At 41.3% G+C, this 16,790-nt stretch overlaps 1 protein-coding gene across 1 annotated transcript; it reads left to right on the forward strand.

Moving 5' to 3' along the window:
- Positions 1-2,695: 2,695 nt before the first annotated feature.
- Positions 2,696-16,785, forward strand: pno1 (partner of NOB1 homolog). The gene is made up of 7 exons (XM_063056121.1): positions 2,696-2,945; positions 9,685-9,834; positions 10,572-10,655; positions 12,046-12,106; positions 12,716-12,833; positions 14,628-14,698; positions 16,618-16,785. Exons 1-7 carry the CDS (start codon positions 2,781-2,783, stop codon positions 16,683-16,685), a joined length of 717 nt encoding a protein of 238 aa, XP_062912191.1. The 5' UTR covers positions 2,696-2,780; the 3' UTR covers positions 16,686-16,785.
- The last annotated feature ends 5 nt before the right edge of the window (positions 16,786-16,790 follow it).

The raw sequence follows: 16,790 nt of genomic DNA on the forward strand, positions 1-16,790 counted from the left end.
AATTCAAGCAACACACATCAAAGTTGCTGGTGAACGCAGCAGGCCAGGCAGCATCTCTAGGAAGAGGTACAGTCGACGTTTCAGGCCAAGACCCTTCGTCAGGACTAACTGAAGGAAGAGTTAATAAGATATTTGAAAGTGGGAGGGGGAGGGGGAGGGGGAGATCCAAAATGATAGGAGAAGACAGGAGGGGGAGGGATGGAGCCAAGAGCTGGACAGGTGATTAACAAAGGGGATACGAGAGGATCATGGGACAGGAGGTCCGGGGAGAAAGACAAGGGGGGGGGGAACCCAGAGGATGGACAAGGGGTATAGTCAGAGGGACAGAGGGAGAAAAAGGAGAGAGAGAGAGAAAGAATGTGTGTGTATAAATAAATAACGGATGGAGTACGAGGGGGAGGTGGGGCATTAGCGGAAGTTAGAGAAGTCAGTGTTCATGCCATCAGGTTGGAGGCTACCCAGACGGAATATAAGGTGTTGTTCCTCCAACCTGAGTTTGGCTTCATCTTTACAGTAGAGGAGGCCGTGGATAGACATGTCAGAATGGGAATGGGATGTGGAATTAAAATGTGTGGCCACTGGGAGATCCTGCTTTCTCTGGCGGACAGAGCGTAGGTGTTCAGCAAAGCGGTCTCCCAGTCTGCGTCGGGTCTCGCCAATATATAGAAGGCCACATCGGGAGCACCGGACGCAGTATATCACCCCAGCCACTCACAGGTGAAGTGTTGCCTCACCTGGAAGGACTGTCTGGGGCCCTGAATGGTGGTAAGGGAGGAAGTGTAGGGGCATGCGTAGCACTTGTTCCGCTTACAAGGATAAGTGCCAGGAGGGAGATCAGTGGGGAGGGATGGGAGGGGTGGAGGAATGGACAAGGGAGTTGCGTAGGGAGCGGTCCCTGCAGAATGCAGGGGGGGGGGAGGGAAAGATGTGCTTAGTGGTGGGATCCCGTTGGAGATGGCGGAAGTTACGGAGAATAATATGTTGGACCCGGAGGCTGGTGGGGTGGTAGGTGAGGACCAGGGGAACCCTATTCCTAGTGGGGTGGCGGGAGGATGGAGTGAGAGCAGATGTGCGTGAAATGGGGGAGGTGGGTTTGAAAGCAGAGTTGATGGTGGAGGAAGGGAAGCCCCTTTCTTTAAAAAAGGAAGACATCTCCCTCGTCCTGGAATGAAAAGCCTCATCCTGAGAGCAGATGCGGCGGAGACGGAGGAATTGCGAGAAGGGGATGGCGTTTTTGCAATAGACAAGGTGAGAAGAGGAATAGTCCAGGTAGCTAGCTGTGAGAGTCAGTAGGCTTATAGTAGACATCAGTGGATAAGCTGTCTCCAGAGATAGAGACAAAAAGATCTAGAAAGAGGAGGGAGGTGTCGGAAATGGACCAGGTAAACTTGAGGGCAGGGTGAAAGTTGGAGGCAAAGTTAATAAAGTCAACGAGCTCAGCATGCGTGCAGGAAGCAGCGCCAATGCAGTCGTCGATGTAGCGAAGGAAAAGTGGGGGACAGATACCAGAATAGGCACGGAACATAGATTGTTCCACAAAGCCAACAAAAAGGCAGGTATAGCTGGGACCCATACGGGTGCCCATAGCTGCACCTTTAGTTTGGAGGAAGTGGGAGGAGCCAAAAGAGAAATTATTAAGAGTAAGGACTAATTCCGCTAGACGGAGCAGAGTGGTGGTAGAGGGGAACGGATTAGGTCTGGAATCCAAAAAGAAGGGACCTTCCTGATGGGTTTGGAAGTATACAGGGACTGGACATCCATGGTGAAAATAAAGCGGTGGGGGCCAGGGAACTTAAAATCATCGAAAAGTTTAAGAGTGTGAGAAGTGTCACGAACATAGGTCGGAAGGGATTGAACAAGGGGAGATAAAACTGTGTCGAGGTATGCAGAAACAAGTTCGGTGGGGCAGGAGCAAGCTGAGACAATATTCATTGGACGTGTGATTAGGAAAGAGGAGTTAGAATGCACGGTAATTATGGGAAAGATTGAAGGGAAGAAAGCAAGAGGAAGACAAAGACAAATGATGATGGAGACAACAGCCAGAGAACTGGAAATTAATACCAATGAATTGATCCACTTGACCCAAAACAGGAGTGTGTGGGCCATGGCAGTCAAAGCTCAAACCGGGCTTGGCACTTGGTGATGATGATGATATGCTGGTTTAATAAGTGTTAACTTCTAATGACCAAATGACACGAAGAATATGTAAAAATTGTACTTGTATACGCAATGAATACAACATATTTTTGAAATAAAAACAGTCATCGCAGCAGGCAGCCTTTGTGGGGTGAAAATATAGAAAATGTTTCAAGTCAAAATTATGTCATCAGATAAATATTGCGCCATTTCTATTTATACCCCGTTTGTTTACATGCCAATTTACAATTCTGAAACATTGATGTTGTAAACTTCGATCTTCTCCATACTACTTTCGCAATCTTATTTCGTTTCTGATTTCCATTATCTGTACTAGTTCGCTGTTTTATTAAGAACAAAATTAATTTTGATTTTTTTTTGTGGGGAGTGCTTGATGAAGCATATGTTTATGACATATTGAAACTAACTTTCGGGCCGACAGATTTAAAGGTCCATGTGCTGCAGCGAAAGCTTCCAGCGCGCATGACTGAGATCGGACCGGAGTGCCGACGTCATGGTGAAAACTGCTTATTTGGAAGTGGCGCAGAGATTCAGGCGAATTGCATGGGCAGCCCTGACGGGGATTGGAGAGGTGCGAGCGATTGGGGTCTTTCTTTTCTCGCTGGGCCTCGTGAGCGGCTGTTATGGAGGTGGCGGCGGAAGATGGTGGCCCAGCGTTCGTCAGCGTTACCAAGAAAAGGGCTCAACGCAAGAGGAGGTCGGAGGTGGGAACAGCCAGCATGGACACAGATTCGCCGCGACCGAGGAAAAGGCCAGTGTTTCCTCCAGTGTCCGGGCAGCATCTTGTGGTGAGTGCATTTCTGTAGCGCCGGACTGTGCCACGGCGCCCTATGCCTTGTGACCCACTGTCCCGCAATTACTTTGGTACCCAAAGTTGACCACGTTGATTGAGAATCTTACAGTATTCAAAACCTGCACCCATTCCTGCATTATAAACCTGCGGGCCAGCCTCGAGTATCTAATTGCTGGTTGATAGTTAACCAACAAAAGTACGGCGACGTGAATCTAAGCAGTTAAGCTGTTGGTTAAATATCAGCCCAGGACTCTGAAAATGATTCCTCTTTTATTTGCGGTGGTATTGCCATCGCTTTTGCGTCCAGCCTAGAGATTTCGAAGTTCAGCACGTATATGTCACAGTATGCTGCTGCGATTTACTTTCTCTTAGTCATTCACAGAACAAAGAAATACAACAGAATCAATGAAAAGTTGCACACAAAAGACTGAAGACAAACTGCAAATACAAAAAATATATAAACACTACTGAAAACATAAAAGTGAGTCCATAGTATATAGAATCAGTTCAGTGTTGTAGTGAGTGAAGTTGCCTTCGCTGATTCAGGGCCCTGATGATTCCTAAAACTGATATGTGGGATCTAGGGCTCCTTTACCTCCTTCCTATGGCAGCAGCAAAAAGAGGGGATGGCCTGGATGGTGGTGGTCCTTGATGATGAACGCTGCTTTCTTATGGCAGTGCTCCTTGTTAGATATGCTCAATAGTGGGGTGGGCTTTTGGGCTGCATCCACCGTTTTTTTGAAAGGCTTTTCAGTTCTTGGGCACTGGTGTTTCCATAGCAGGCCATGATGGCCATAACAGGTCAATATACTCTCTACCACAACTCCCTCAAAACTAATCAATAAACTCCAAAGCACACGGCCTTGTAATGCACCTGTACTGATAGTGATTATGGAGATGTTGTTGCAATGCAGACAGACTGGGGTCTGCAAGTGAGGAAATCAAGAATACAATTGCATAAGGAGGTATCGAGGATGAGGTTTTGGATTTATTGATTAGTTTTGAGGGAATCTTGAAGTAGAATGTTGAGTTGTAGTCAGTGAAGAGCATCCTAATATATGCATCTTTGCTCTCCTGATGTTCTAGGGCTGAGTGAAGAGCCAATGAAGTGGCATATGCTGTTGACCTTTTGTGGTAGAATGCAAATTGGAGTGGATCCAAGTCACTCTTCATATAATAATTGATATGTTTCATGGTCAGCCTCTCAAAGCAATTCATCACAGTGATGTAAGTGCTACTGGTTGATTGTCCTTGAAGAAGGTTACCATGTTGTTCTCGGGCATCGGTATGATTGAAGCTTGCTTAAAGTGGGTGGGTACCTCAGACTGCTGAAGAAAGATGTTAAAGAGCTCAGTGATTAGCATAGGTCTTCTGTACTCAGCTGGATACACCATCTAGGCCAGATGCTTTCCACGGGTTCACCCCCTTGAAGGGTTTCGTCAACGTCAGACTGAAATCTCAGGGTTGTCATGGCTTGTGGGATTTTGTGATGGTGCCTCTGTGTTCTTTTGGCAAAGTGAGCTCATCTGGGAGGAAAACCTTGTTTTCACATGCTATATGTTACTTGGTTTTGCTTTATAGGAGGTCATGAGGGAGTTAGATATGGCCCTTGTGGCGAAAGGGATCAGGGGATATGGAGGGAAGGCTGGTACAGGGTTCTGAGTTGGATGATCAGCCATGATCATACTGAATGGTGGTGCAGGCTCGAAGGGCCGAATGGCCTACTCCTGCACCTATTTTCTATGATTTCTATGTTTTCTATAGCATTCAAGCTGTGCCATTACTGTCGAGCATCCTTTAGTGATTTAAGTTTGGTCTGCAATTGTCACTTCTCGTAAGATGGCTTTACAGAGTTTGTGTCTGGACCTCTTGTACACTCCTTGGTTGCACTGTTTGTGTGAAGAAGTTGCCTAAATGTCACTTTTAAACTTCTCTCCTCTGATCTTCAACCTATGCCCTATTGTTTTTTATCACCCCCTGCTTTGGAAAAGGACTGTGCTTTGAGCTTGTCTATGTCCCTCATGATCTTGCACACTGTGGCCACTTTATTAGGTACCTCCTGAACCGTATCAAGTGGTCAATGAGTGTATGTTCCAGGTCTTCTGCTGCTGTAGTCCATCCACTTCATGGCTCACCATGTTTTGTGTTGAGATACTCATCTGCACACCACTTGTAGCACATGGTTATTGGAGTTACTGTCAGTTTGAACCAGTCTGGCCATTCTCCTCTGACCCCACTCATTAACAAGGTGTTTTTGTCTACAGAATTATTACTCACTGGATGTTTCTTGCACCATTCTCTGTAAACTCTAGATACTGCTGTGTGTGAAAATCCCAGAAGATTGGCAGTTTCTGAAGTACTCAAACCACCCTGGCTGGTACCAACAATCATGTAATGGTCAAAGTCACTTGGATCATATTTCTTCCCCATTCTGATGTTTGGTCTGAACAACAATTAACCTTTTAGCCATGTCTGCATGCTTTAATGCATCGAGTTGTGTGGCTGGTTAGATATATGCATTAATGAGCATGTGTACCTATTAAAGTGGTCACTGGGTGGACCTCTGTTAAGATGCCGTTCAATCTTTACATACCAAGGAACAAGCACTAGCCCGTGTACCTCAGGTCCCCCGTCCATTCAAAGTCCTGGTTAATCTTGCGTTCTTTCTAGTTTCATGACATCTTTCTATAATATGGTCACTAAAAGTATACACAATTCCCCAAGTGCGGCCTCACTGACCTCTGAAATAACTGCAACATTATTTCCCATCTCCTATATTCAATGACCTGACTAATAAAGGTCAGTGTGGTAAATGATTTCTTCATGTGGTAGGCCCAGACTTTCTGCTTTATCACATTGCTGCATTTCTTGACTACAGCAATTTGTTTTTATAACAACAATACTACAGGGGGGTTGTGGTAGCAATAGAATGCAGAAGAGATTCACCAGTATATTGCCTGATATGCTGGGTTTATTCTCAATCGAATGTAGGAGATTGACCTTGAAAGTTTACAAATTTATGAAGGGCATAGATAAAATCTTTTTCCCAGTGTGGGGAAGTGTAGAACTAAAGCACAGGTGTAAGGCAAGAGGGGAGAAATTTGGACAGGTATTTGGATGGAAAAGGAGTAGAGTGCAAAACAGACCAGTATAGCCGTGTACAGGCTCGGCCCATGATATTGTGCCAACCTTTTAACCTACTCCAAGGTCAGTCTAGCCATTCCCTCCCATGTAGCCCTTCATTTTTCTTTCATCCAAGTGCCTATCTGAGAGTCTCTTAATTATCCCCAATGTATCTGCCTCGACTACCATCACTGGCACCTACCACTTTTTAAAAAAATGTATGCTCTCCCAAAATGGACCTTAAAGTTATGCCCCCTAGATTTAACCATTTCTACCCTGGAAAATAGGGGCATATAGCCCTGATTTGAACAAATTCTGTTAACATTGCTAGACATCACTGTTGGCATGGATGAGGTGTGTTGTAACAACCCACTTCTGTGTTGTGCATTTCTATGATATTAAATAGTTGCTGGTGCTGGAAATCTGAAAAGTAGAAAATACTGGAAGCACTCAGATTAGGCAGCTTTTGTGAAAAGAGAAAGTTATTTTTTCACATTGAAGACTTGGGGAAGAAGAAACAAGTTAGTTTTAAGTTGCAGACAATATGGGAATTGGGTTGATAAGACAAATGGAATATCAATGATAGATGAGACCAGGATTGATCTGCAGATAAATTGTAAAGGTCATCTTGATATTGGGTTAATGGGAATAACTGGAATAAAAATAGACAAAAATAATGAATACGGGCGGTGAGAATGAGAATAGAAAGGAATGTAAAAGTTGTGAAATGTGGGGTTGTGGAGCATGCTTGCAGGACATTTTGTGTTTATAGTACAAGGAAAAACTGGCTAATATCACAGATGTGTAGATCACGGCAGAATTGGTACATTCTGATAGGGAGAAGTGGGATACCTTCGTTATAGAAGTTGATTGGAGGGAGTACATTCAGATTGGAGGATTGTGACTAGTGGTGTTCCACAAGGATCTGTTCTGGGACCTCTACTTTTCCTGATTTTTAGTAATGACGTGGGTGTGGGGGTAGAAGGGTGGGTTGGCAAGTTTGCAGATGACACAAAGGTTGGTGGTGTTGTAAATAGTGTAGTCAAAGATTGCAGAGAGACATTGATAGGATGCAGAAGTGGGCTGAGAAGTGGCAGATGGAGTTCAACCCGGAGAAGTGTGAGGTGGTACACTTTGGAAGGACAAACTCCAAGGCAGAGTACAAAGTAAATGGCAGGATACTTGGTAGTGTGGAGGAGCAGAGGGATCTGGGGGTACATGTCCACAGATCCCTGAAAGTTGCCTCACAGGTGGATAGGATAGTTAAGAAAGCTTATGGGGTGTTAGCTTTCATAAGTCGAGGGATAGAGTTTAAGAGTCGCGATGTAATGATGCAACTCTATAAAACTCTGGTTAGGCCACACTTGGAGTACTGTGTCCAGTTCTGGTCGCCTCACTATAGGAAGGATGTGGAAGCATTGGAAAGGGTACAGAGGAGATTTACCAGGATGCTGCCTGTCTTAGAGTATGCATTATGATCAGAGATTAAGGGAGCTAGGGCTTTACTCTTTGGAGAGGAGGATGAGAGGAGACATGTTAGAGGTGTACAAGATAATAAGAGGAATAGATAGAATGGATAGCCAGCGCCTCTTCCCCAGGGCACCACTGCTCAATACGAGAGGACATAGCTTTAAGGTAAGGGGTGGGAAGTTCAAGGGGGATATTAGAGGAAGGTATTTTACTCAGAGTGGTTGGTGCGTGGAATGCACTGCCTGAGTCAGTGGTGGAGGCAGATACACTAGTGAAGTTTAAGAGACTACTAGACAGGTATATGGAGGAATTTAAGGTGGGGGCTTATATGGGAGGCAGGGTTTGAGTGTCGGCACAACATTGTGGTCCGAAGGGCCTGTACTGTGCTGTACTACTCTATGTTCTATGATATCAGGTCCAGAAGGCAGAAGTGTACCCAGATGATGGATGCTATTCCTCAAGCATAAGTTGGGCTTTGTTATAAGAGTGCATAAGGTTACAGGTGGATAGACAGTGAAGTGAAGTGCCAGGCTTGCCCCTGTGTACTGAATACAGGTACTCTGCCAAGCAGCCACTTATCTTGCACTTGATTTCTCCACTATAGGAGAGGCCTTGAGTGCAGTACACTAGATTGGAAGAAGTGCAAATGGATCGCTATCAACTGAAAGGATTTTAAAAACGCAAACAACAGGAATTCTGCAGATGCTGGAAATTCAACACACATAAAAGTTGCTGGTGAACGCAGCAGGCCAGGCAGCATCTCTAGGAAGAGGTGCAGTCGACGTTTCAGGCCGAGACCCTTCGTCAGGACTAACTGAAGGAAGAGTGAGTAAGGGATTTGGAAGTTGGAGGGGGAGGGGGAGATCCAAAATGATAGGAGAAGACAGGAGGGGGAGGGATGGAGCCAAGAGCTGGACAGGTGATAGGCAAAAGGGATACGAGAGGATCATGGGACAGGAGGTCCGGGAAGAAAGACAAGGGGGGGGTCCCCAGAGGATGGGCAAGGGGTATATTCAGAGGGACAGAGGGAGAAAAAGGAGAGTGAGAGAAAGAATGTGTGTATAAAAATAAGTAACAGATGGGGTATGAGGGGGAGGTGGGGCATAAGTGGAAGTTAGAGAAGTCGATGTTAATGCCATCAGGTTGGAGGCTACCCAGACGGAATATAAGGCGTTGTTCCTCCAACCTGAGTGTGGCTTCATCTTTACAGTAGAGGAGGCCTCGTACCCCATCTGTTACTTATTTTTGTACACACATTCTTTCTCTCACTCTCCTTTTTCTCCCTCTGTCCCTCTGAATATACCCCTTGCCCATCCTCTGGGTTCTCCCCCCCTCCCCCGTCTTGCTCCCTGGGCCTCCTGTCCCATGATCCTCTCGTATCCCTTTTGCCTATCACCTGTCCAGCACTTGGCTCCATCCCTCCCCCTCCTGTCTTCTCCTATCATTTTGGATCTCACCCTCCCCCTCCAACTTTCAAATCCCTTACTCCCTCTTCCTTCAGTTAGTCCTGAAGAAGGGTCTCGGCCTGAAGCGTCGACTGTACCTCTTCCTAGAGATGCTGCCTGGCCTGCTGCATTCACTGAAAGGATTTGTTGTGTCTCTGGATGTGGGAAGGGATTAAAAGAACAGGTGTTACATCACCTGTGGTTGAGGTGGAAATTATTAAGGTAGGTGTTTGGCTGAGATTACGAAATGGAATGGACTCTTCAAAGTACTTAGGAAGGATGTGTCTGGTGATGGATTGTTGAAGCTGGTGGGACATGTGAAAGATCATCAGTTGAATATGGAGGATGGAGAGAGCTCTGGCCTTGCTCTATATAGGAATGGATAAAAACAGATCCAATGTGGTCAATGGCTCAATTGATGAGAAGCTATCATTAGCATGTGTTTAATACCTTAAGAGGAACCTCTGACACACAATATCAGCAGATATGACAGGAGGAACTAGGAAAATGAAATGAAGTGATTGCAGCAGATGGAGTAGATATACAATTGATATAGCTACAGGATTCATTTCTATGTCTGTGCCTGTGGTTTGTGAAAGCTCATAATTGGGCACACTCCAGTTATTTTTTAAAAGGCTCATTATTTTGTATACATTCAGGTTGTATTAATTCTGCTTGGTGTCCATTTTTTTTTAGGATGGCAAAGATGAAATTCGTAGAATTCCTGTACCTGCACATAGATATACTCCCCTGAAAGAGAACTGGTTGAAAATCTTTACTCCTATTGTTGAACACTTGCAACTTCAAGTGAGATTCAACTTGAAAACTAGAAATGTTGAAATCAAGGTAACAACTGTAAGAATGTAGCTGTTATGGATACGAATGGGAGCATTTTGTGAAATTAGAATACTGAGTTTTTCTCAGAATAAAGAATGGAGTTCTTTAAGTTATGTAGTTTGTTTTAAAGATTACCTTTATTCGTTGCATGTACATTGAGACAACATAGTGACATTTTGTTTGCATCAACATAGCTTGCCCACAACTTGCTAATCATAACCCAAATTACTTTGGAATGTGTGAGGAAACCCATGCAGATATAGGGAAAATACACAAACTTCTTACAAACGGCAAAAGGAGTTGAACCTGGTCACTGGCGCCTTAAAACATTGTGCTAACCACTACACTACTATGCTGCCCTTTAACATTTGTAACATTAATAAATTAAAATTGGCTGGCAATTTGTACTTAATGGAATGTTAGATTTTCTTGTTCAAAACAATAATGAGTTATGTATAAGGTGGTCATAACACTTTGCGCAAGCTTAGGCATTGCCTATATGGAATATTTGGCACAGTTACTCTTATTAGCTTGAATTTGTCTGAGGTTGTTACAATTTCAAGCCTGATTAAATTGGACTAGAACCATATAGTAACATCAAAATAGATTAGATGAAACATGCTGTAACTTTTTTTTAATGAAAAGTGCTAAAATTTAAAGTTTTTATTTTGCTTTGACTATAAGCTGATGAAAATGAGAACATCAGGAGCTGCACTGTATGATGTTTATGCAATTCTACTCCATAGACATGTAAAGACACACAAGATATAGGTTCACTTACGAAGGCTGCAGACTTCGTAAAGGCCTTTGTTCTTGGATTCCAGGTGGAGGTAAGTCGATGTAAGAGGTGATGATTCAAAGTGTGGTTGTAGAGATAAAGCATGTAACAGTATTCTTGTAATTGCCATGATGAACTTAATTACCAGTACATGTACATTAAAATGTACATTAGGTTTGGATTATATTTAGTGACAAATAAAATGTCATGTCACTTCATTTATCCATGTGACCATTCCCTTTTGATAGAAAATGGATGTAGCGTATCTCTGCAAATGAGAAATATTATTTAATGTATTTCCTTCCGGCTCTACCACTGAGAGTTGATGTACATTTCTTCCACTTACAAAATGTATCTTGGAGCTACTTTTCACTAATTATTCACAATTTTCATTTGCATGGATGAACCTTTACCAATTGTTAACAAAATTTAACCAAATTTGTGGTGTCGGAACTTGAGAAAATAGTAGTTTTAAATTACTTCAGACACTGTGGCAATCAAATTGTAGCCATCAAGATTGTTTTTAAACAGGAATGTTTGGGAATATACTGCTTATGTTTAGTTGGGGTAAGTATAACGCTTGGTTAATTAATTTGCTTTATTTCTTTATCCTGTATTTGGGTTGGTTGGGGGGGGGGGGGCTTGGAAATTACAATGACATTTTATGTTAATGTGTGTTGGATGAATGACCAAGAAACAAATTGCTAAAATTCGTGAAAACTTTGCTATCTAAACTATATGTAGGTAAACCTGAGATTCAATGAGACTAAAATAACAAGGGAGTAAATTGATTATTTGATGTAGAGTAGTAAAACAACATTAATTATTTTGCAATTTGCATTTTGCCAAAGTTAAAGCCTTATTTACTTCATGTGTAATTTATGTTTTAAAAAATGCTAACTTCTAAATTGGAGAATGGTCTGTAAGTCACATGGCAGGCATATGGTGTCAGATCCATAAGAAAGAAAATCAGACTGTCAGCACAATGATTATTGGTAAATCCCTAATTGTAGTGAACAAATCTTGCATTTTTGTATTTATAAAAAATCAATTATTTATCACCTTGTAACAGTTGAAAAGTCAAAATATACCATGTTAAAGCATACACTGAATTCCTTTAAATGATTTTAGGTGCATTTATTTTCTTGTAAATTGCAAGATCACAGTAATAGAAATGAGGTGGATGTCCAGGCACTTGTATCACGACTGTGCTTTTAGGTGTAAACTGGTGGTAGCCACCCTTTTTCAAGGTACCAGGGAAATTCAGAGACTGGGCCAGGTGTGTATAAATGATGTGTCATTGCTACACAGGGGATGATGCCTAGCTGGAAGGAACAGCATTCTCGCAACGTGCCAAGCTCATTAGTCCTTGGGAGATCTGGCTAGGTCAATACAAGTTACAGGACGCTATTCCTAATTTATTTTATCCATCTAATATACAGGATGCCTTAGCATTGATTCGATTGGATGACCTGTTCCTAGAAACGTTTGATATTACAGACGGTGAGTTTATTATTGTACTTTCCAGAATTTGGTTTGTTAGCAAGTTTAAAATGTCTTTTCATATAACTTGAGTTAATAATGTTCGTCTGGTACTCTTGGCATTTAAAATATAAGAGGGCAAATTAAAACCTTGGCCAGAATTTTGAAATTAGCTTTAAGGAAGATGAAAGAGGGAAGAATTTGAAAGACGGCTGATACATAGCCATCAGCAGTGAAGTGAATGTTGTATACTATGAGGAACAGTTTTACCGTGATGGGGAAGGCAGAGAATTGCAAGTCTGGATGTTTATAATGAATATAGAAGGGATTCAATTTTTTTCCCCACTAAGTGTACTGGGGTAGATGAGGAACCAATGCATTCAATGAGCAGCAGTTTTATTCATATTTGGTTATGTGGAAGACAGGCTTGAGATTTTTGAAGATAAAGGCATGCAATAATATTTCAGTAGTGCACTGCAGCAGAGATGAGGATAGACATAATTAAAGGATTGAAGGATTTGGAGGCATGATGCTGATTTGGATAAAGAGTGGGCAGATTGGTGTCTGATTTTTAAAATGCTGTCTTAACAGGTTATACTGGCATAATCATAAATAACTTTTTGCTTGCAGTTAAACCATTAAAAGGTGATCATCTTTCAAGAGCAATAGGGCGTATAGCTGGCAAAGGTGGAAAAACAAAATTTACAATAGAAAATGTAACAAGAACGAGGATAGTTCTTGCAGACTCGTAAGTACTAAATGTTGTATTGTCAATTATATAACTCATTCTAGTCAATATATCCTTTTCCTATGTTTGATTTAGCATGACTAGCTAAAGTAAAATATACAATCATAGAGCAAACTGATCTTAAAGTATCTCCCAATGAATTTGAAGAATGTTTGAGAGTATTGGCTTAGACGATGCGTCATTTTATTTCTATAGAAACTGGAATTCTCAAGTGCAATTTTTCATCCATATTGGAAAACTCAAGATTCTTCTAGTGCATTAAATTTCATTCTTTAAGGCACATTAGATTCAGAATTGTTATATTTTGATACTAGCTGTCAAGGAAAATCATTGTCAGCAACCATTGAATACATGGGTACTGTCCAAAAAACAATGACCAACCTTTTTTCCTCCAAAAAAAAATGACCATTTGGGTTGTGATCATGCATAGTCCTCAGTAAAGTGCCTGATTTCCTAACTGTAACATTAGAATCCCAATTTGTCATGAGTTGACAAGGGGGGGTTGGGGGAATTTTAACTTTTGGATGCGATTAAGCCAGTATGAGTGTCAGCTACTTGTTTCATAGATCCACTGAAATCAGATTTTCAGAAACTAGTACAAGCTGTCAACAAGTAAGCCTGGTGCCCAATATTTGTCAGATTCCATTAATTTCTGATTTCTTTTTTGACTTGTTCGTTATAACAAACCATTGAATACAGGTTTATTAGTCTTAACCATATCATAATTAAGTTACAACCTGTATAAAGAAGCAATATTTAGATACTCAGTCTATTCATTTCATGTTTAACTTCCTCTAAGGATGTTCTTTTTAATCTTGTATGGTGATTAACAGGCTAATCATTTACATTGTATATATTTATTGTTTCAGTCCTGTTTTGTTGATCTACCACGTTCACACCTGACCTATCCGCATATATCTTCGTTCTCCAGTGATGAGGACTTTTTGATGTTTTCAATATTTTAATGTGTTCGGTTCCTAATTTATTTGTCAGTGACCTTTCGTTGCTCTAACTTGCTTTGAACATTATTTTTGTTAATGTATCTGACTTTCAAACTTGACACTGTCTCAGCTCATCCTATTCCCACTGCCCTGATCTTCAGCCTACAAGCTTATCCCTGCTTCACGTTTTTTGCAGTTAACATTGGTTCAAATGGACCATCATGCTTTGCTTCCTGCCTTAGTACCTACAAGCTAATTGTTTTAATAATCTATTAAAATATTGAAAAAAAATCATTTGTGTAGGGCTTAAATGCTCCATTATATTAGCAACCCCTTGGACACCTGCATTTGCTTAATAGAATGACTAAGGGCAAGTCTCACCATCTCCACCTGTTCTTTTTTTTCTTGAAGTTCTCTTGGCAACTTGTTTTTTTTAAAAGCAGAAAATAACTTTTCTCTGTACTGTGTTCAACTCTGAACTCTATTGAAAGCTTAACCTTATAAACCATAAATGGCCAATCTGAAACAGTTATTGGTGTAAGAGGAATTAAGTTTTCTACATTCATTTACTCCAAATGCAGCTTTATCCATTTACATTAGTTGGCTTTGAAACTAAACGATTTTTTAGTCTTTCTATAATATTCCCTGTATAATTTCTATTTGGAGACTTGGTGTCATCTAGTGTGCCAAGCAGCTTGAAATATTATCACACCATTCATTACTTTGTTTATTCAGGACAGCTTCCGAGGCTAATGATGCAATTATTATTTGTGTTCAATACTGGAAGTGTTTACTGATGTTTCTGATACTGACCAAATGATTGAGTGCAGAATTCAATACTGATCCTTTACAGGAAAGTCCACATCCTTGGCTCTTTTCAGAACATTAAAATGGCTCGGACAGCAATCTGCAACCTTATTTTAGGTATGGAATTTGTTGTTCAATATTTCTATTATGAAGGATGATGTACTTGTGTAGAGAGCAATCTCAACTTGAGTAGAACTGGTTGACAGATCCCAAAAAGTTCATAAATCTGGTCATTAAAGAAGTGTGGCAAGGATGTTTTTTGATAGTATGAAAATTATTCCTGGAATACCAGAAATTGTGATGCTGCTTTTATAAGCATTAATGAATTTGAAGCCTGCACTGATAAAGCTGGCTACCTCTTTTTCTGTCTATGTAGGTGATAATCTTAACCTTGTGTGGCATATAGAACTACTTGACACAGATGAGTTTTAAAAAAAAAGTCTTGTACAATATCCTTAATGAAATGAATCTCATTTCATTGTGAAATTGGATGCATCACTGAGTTGATTTGTGTAGGAGCTGCAAGTAAAGCTAATCCATATTATTACTGCTTAAGCTTGCCTAGTTTTCTGCACCTGCGATTGAATTTGTTTTTAACAACCTCATTCTCTGGGTGGCAGAATTCTTGCTGCTAACCTTTACTTATTGTTTATCTGGGTTTTACCTTTATGGATATTAAAACACTCTTCCTCAATTAATTCTTGCTCTTTATCCCTTTGACGGTCTAAAATGGCAGTAACAATTTGGCTTTCAGGTTCAGTAACATCAGTTCCATAAGTTGAGCTTTTCAAACATTACTAGTGCTTCCACTTTCCTCCCACTCTTTCCAGACTTAAGAAGTAGCCATGGCCACAGCTATGTCTGCCTTTTTGTTGGCTACATAGAACAGTCCATGTTCCAAGCCTATCAATTTCCCACAGCTATCTTCACTATACCCATCTCCTGTTTCTATTTTTTTTTTACCCTTTCCTCAGTTCCTTCATCTCCATTGTATCTGCTCCTAGGATGAGGTGTTCCTTCCACGACATCAGAAATGTCCTCCTCCTTCACCCCCCCCCCAAAAAAAAGGTTTCCTTTCCGGCACCATTGATGCTGTTCTTACCTAACACCCTATGAGCCACTGCATTTGACACATCTTCTGTAACTTCTGCCATCTTCAACCGGACCCTACCACAAATCTTTATCCTCTAACCCCTCCTCAAACCCCCACAAGGATCACTCCCTCAGTTATTTGCTTGTCCCACTAATCTCCCTCCTGGCACATACCCTTGCAAGTGGTTGAGATGTTACATCTGCCAATTTACCTCCTCCGGTCAGTGCCCAAACTGTCCTAGGTGAAGCAGGGGTCATCAGCTGTATCTGGTGCTCCTGCTGCAGCCTCCTAAGTTGGTGAAAATTAGAGGACAAACTAGGTCAAGCACCTCCACTCATCTGCCAACCATGGAATTTCCCAGTGGCTAACCATTTAAATTCCTATTGCCATGACTTGCTGAGTTCTGTCAGCATTCTGTTGCTCTGGCTTTCCAACATCTGAAAACAATGCAATTTTTGTATAAAATATCAGCTTGCATTGTCACTCTACATGATTGTAGAATACATTAAAGCCAAGGGTTTTGAGGAAAGTAGGTAGCTGTATAATAAGGCATGTTTTTATCCTTTAACTTGGATCTCTCATCAAAACGAAAAGATATTTCTGCTACCAGTTAAGTTTGATACACCCATAATTGTTTATCCCTACTATTTCTTTTGTAAATGCCCATGTGTTGACTTGCTAGGCCTTAATTAGGTTAATTTTAGGCATCACCTGCAACAGAGTAAAATGGTATGTCATAAGTTTAATTTGTTCAGTTATCAAAAGTTGACCAAAGGTTTCCATCCATTTCTTAAGCAACTTGGGCTTAGTTTGCATTCCAAGCAAGCCAAACTTTACATAGTCACTTAAAATCCAAGAATCTCACCTACAATGCTTGTTTCTGGATTGTAATTTGATTCAATGTTGCCAATAAGCTGATAACAATTTTTAAAATTTGTTTCAGGGAGCCCTCCATCTAAAGTTTATGGTAACATTCGGACAGTGGCAAGCAGAGCAGCAGAGCGCTTCTGAACATGCAGTGAATGTTACTGCTTTGAATTTGCACTTTAAGTGACTGTATGAATTCATCCACAGATTTAATTATGGATAATAAACTTAATTGCTTTAGCCAGCATA

This window comes from Mobula hypostoma, chromosome 8 (assembly GCF_963921235.1).
Source record: "Mobula hypostoma chromosome 8, sMobHyp1.1, whole genome shotgun sequence".
NCBI classification, from domain to species: Eukaryota; Metazoa; Chordata; class Chondrichthyes; order Myliobatiformes; family Myliobatidae; genus Mobula; species Mobula hypostoma.

Coding starts and splice junctions, on each gene's coding strand:
- pno1 (XM_063056121.1), top strand. CDS start 2,781: ATGGAGGTGGCGGCGGAAGATGGTGGCCCAGCGTTCGTCAGCGTTACC. Junction 2,946..9,684: donor TGTCCGGGCAGCATCTTGTG/GTGAGTGCATTT, acceptor ATTTTTTTTTAG/GATGGCAAAGATGAAATTCG. Junction 12,107..12,715: donor AACGTTTGATATTACAGACG/GTGAGTTTATTA, acceptor TTTTGCTTGCAG/TTAAACCATTAAAAGGTGAT.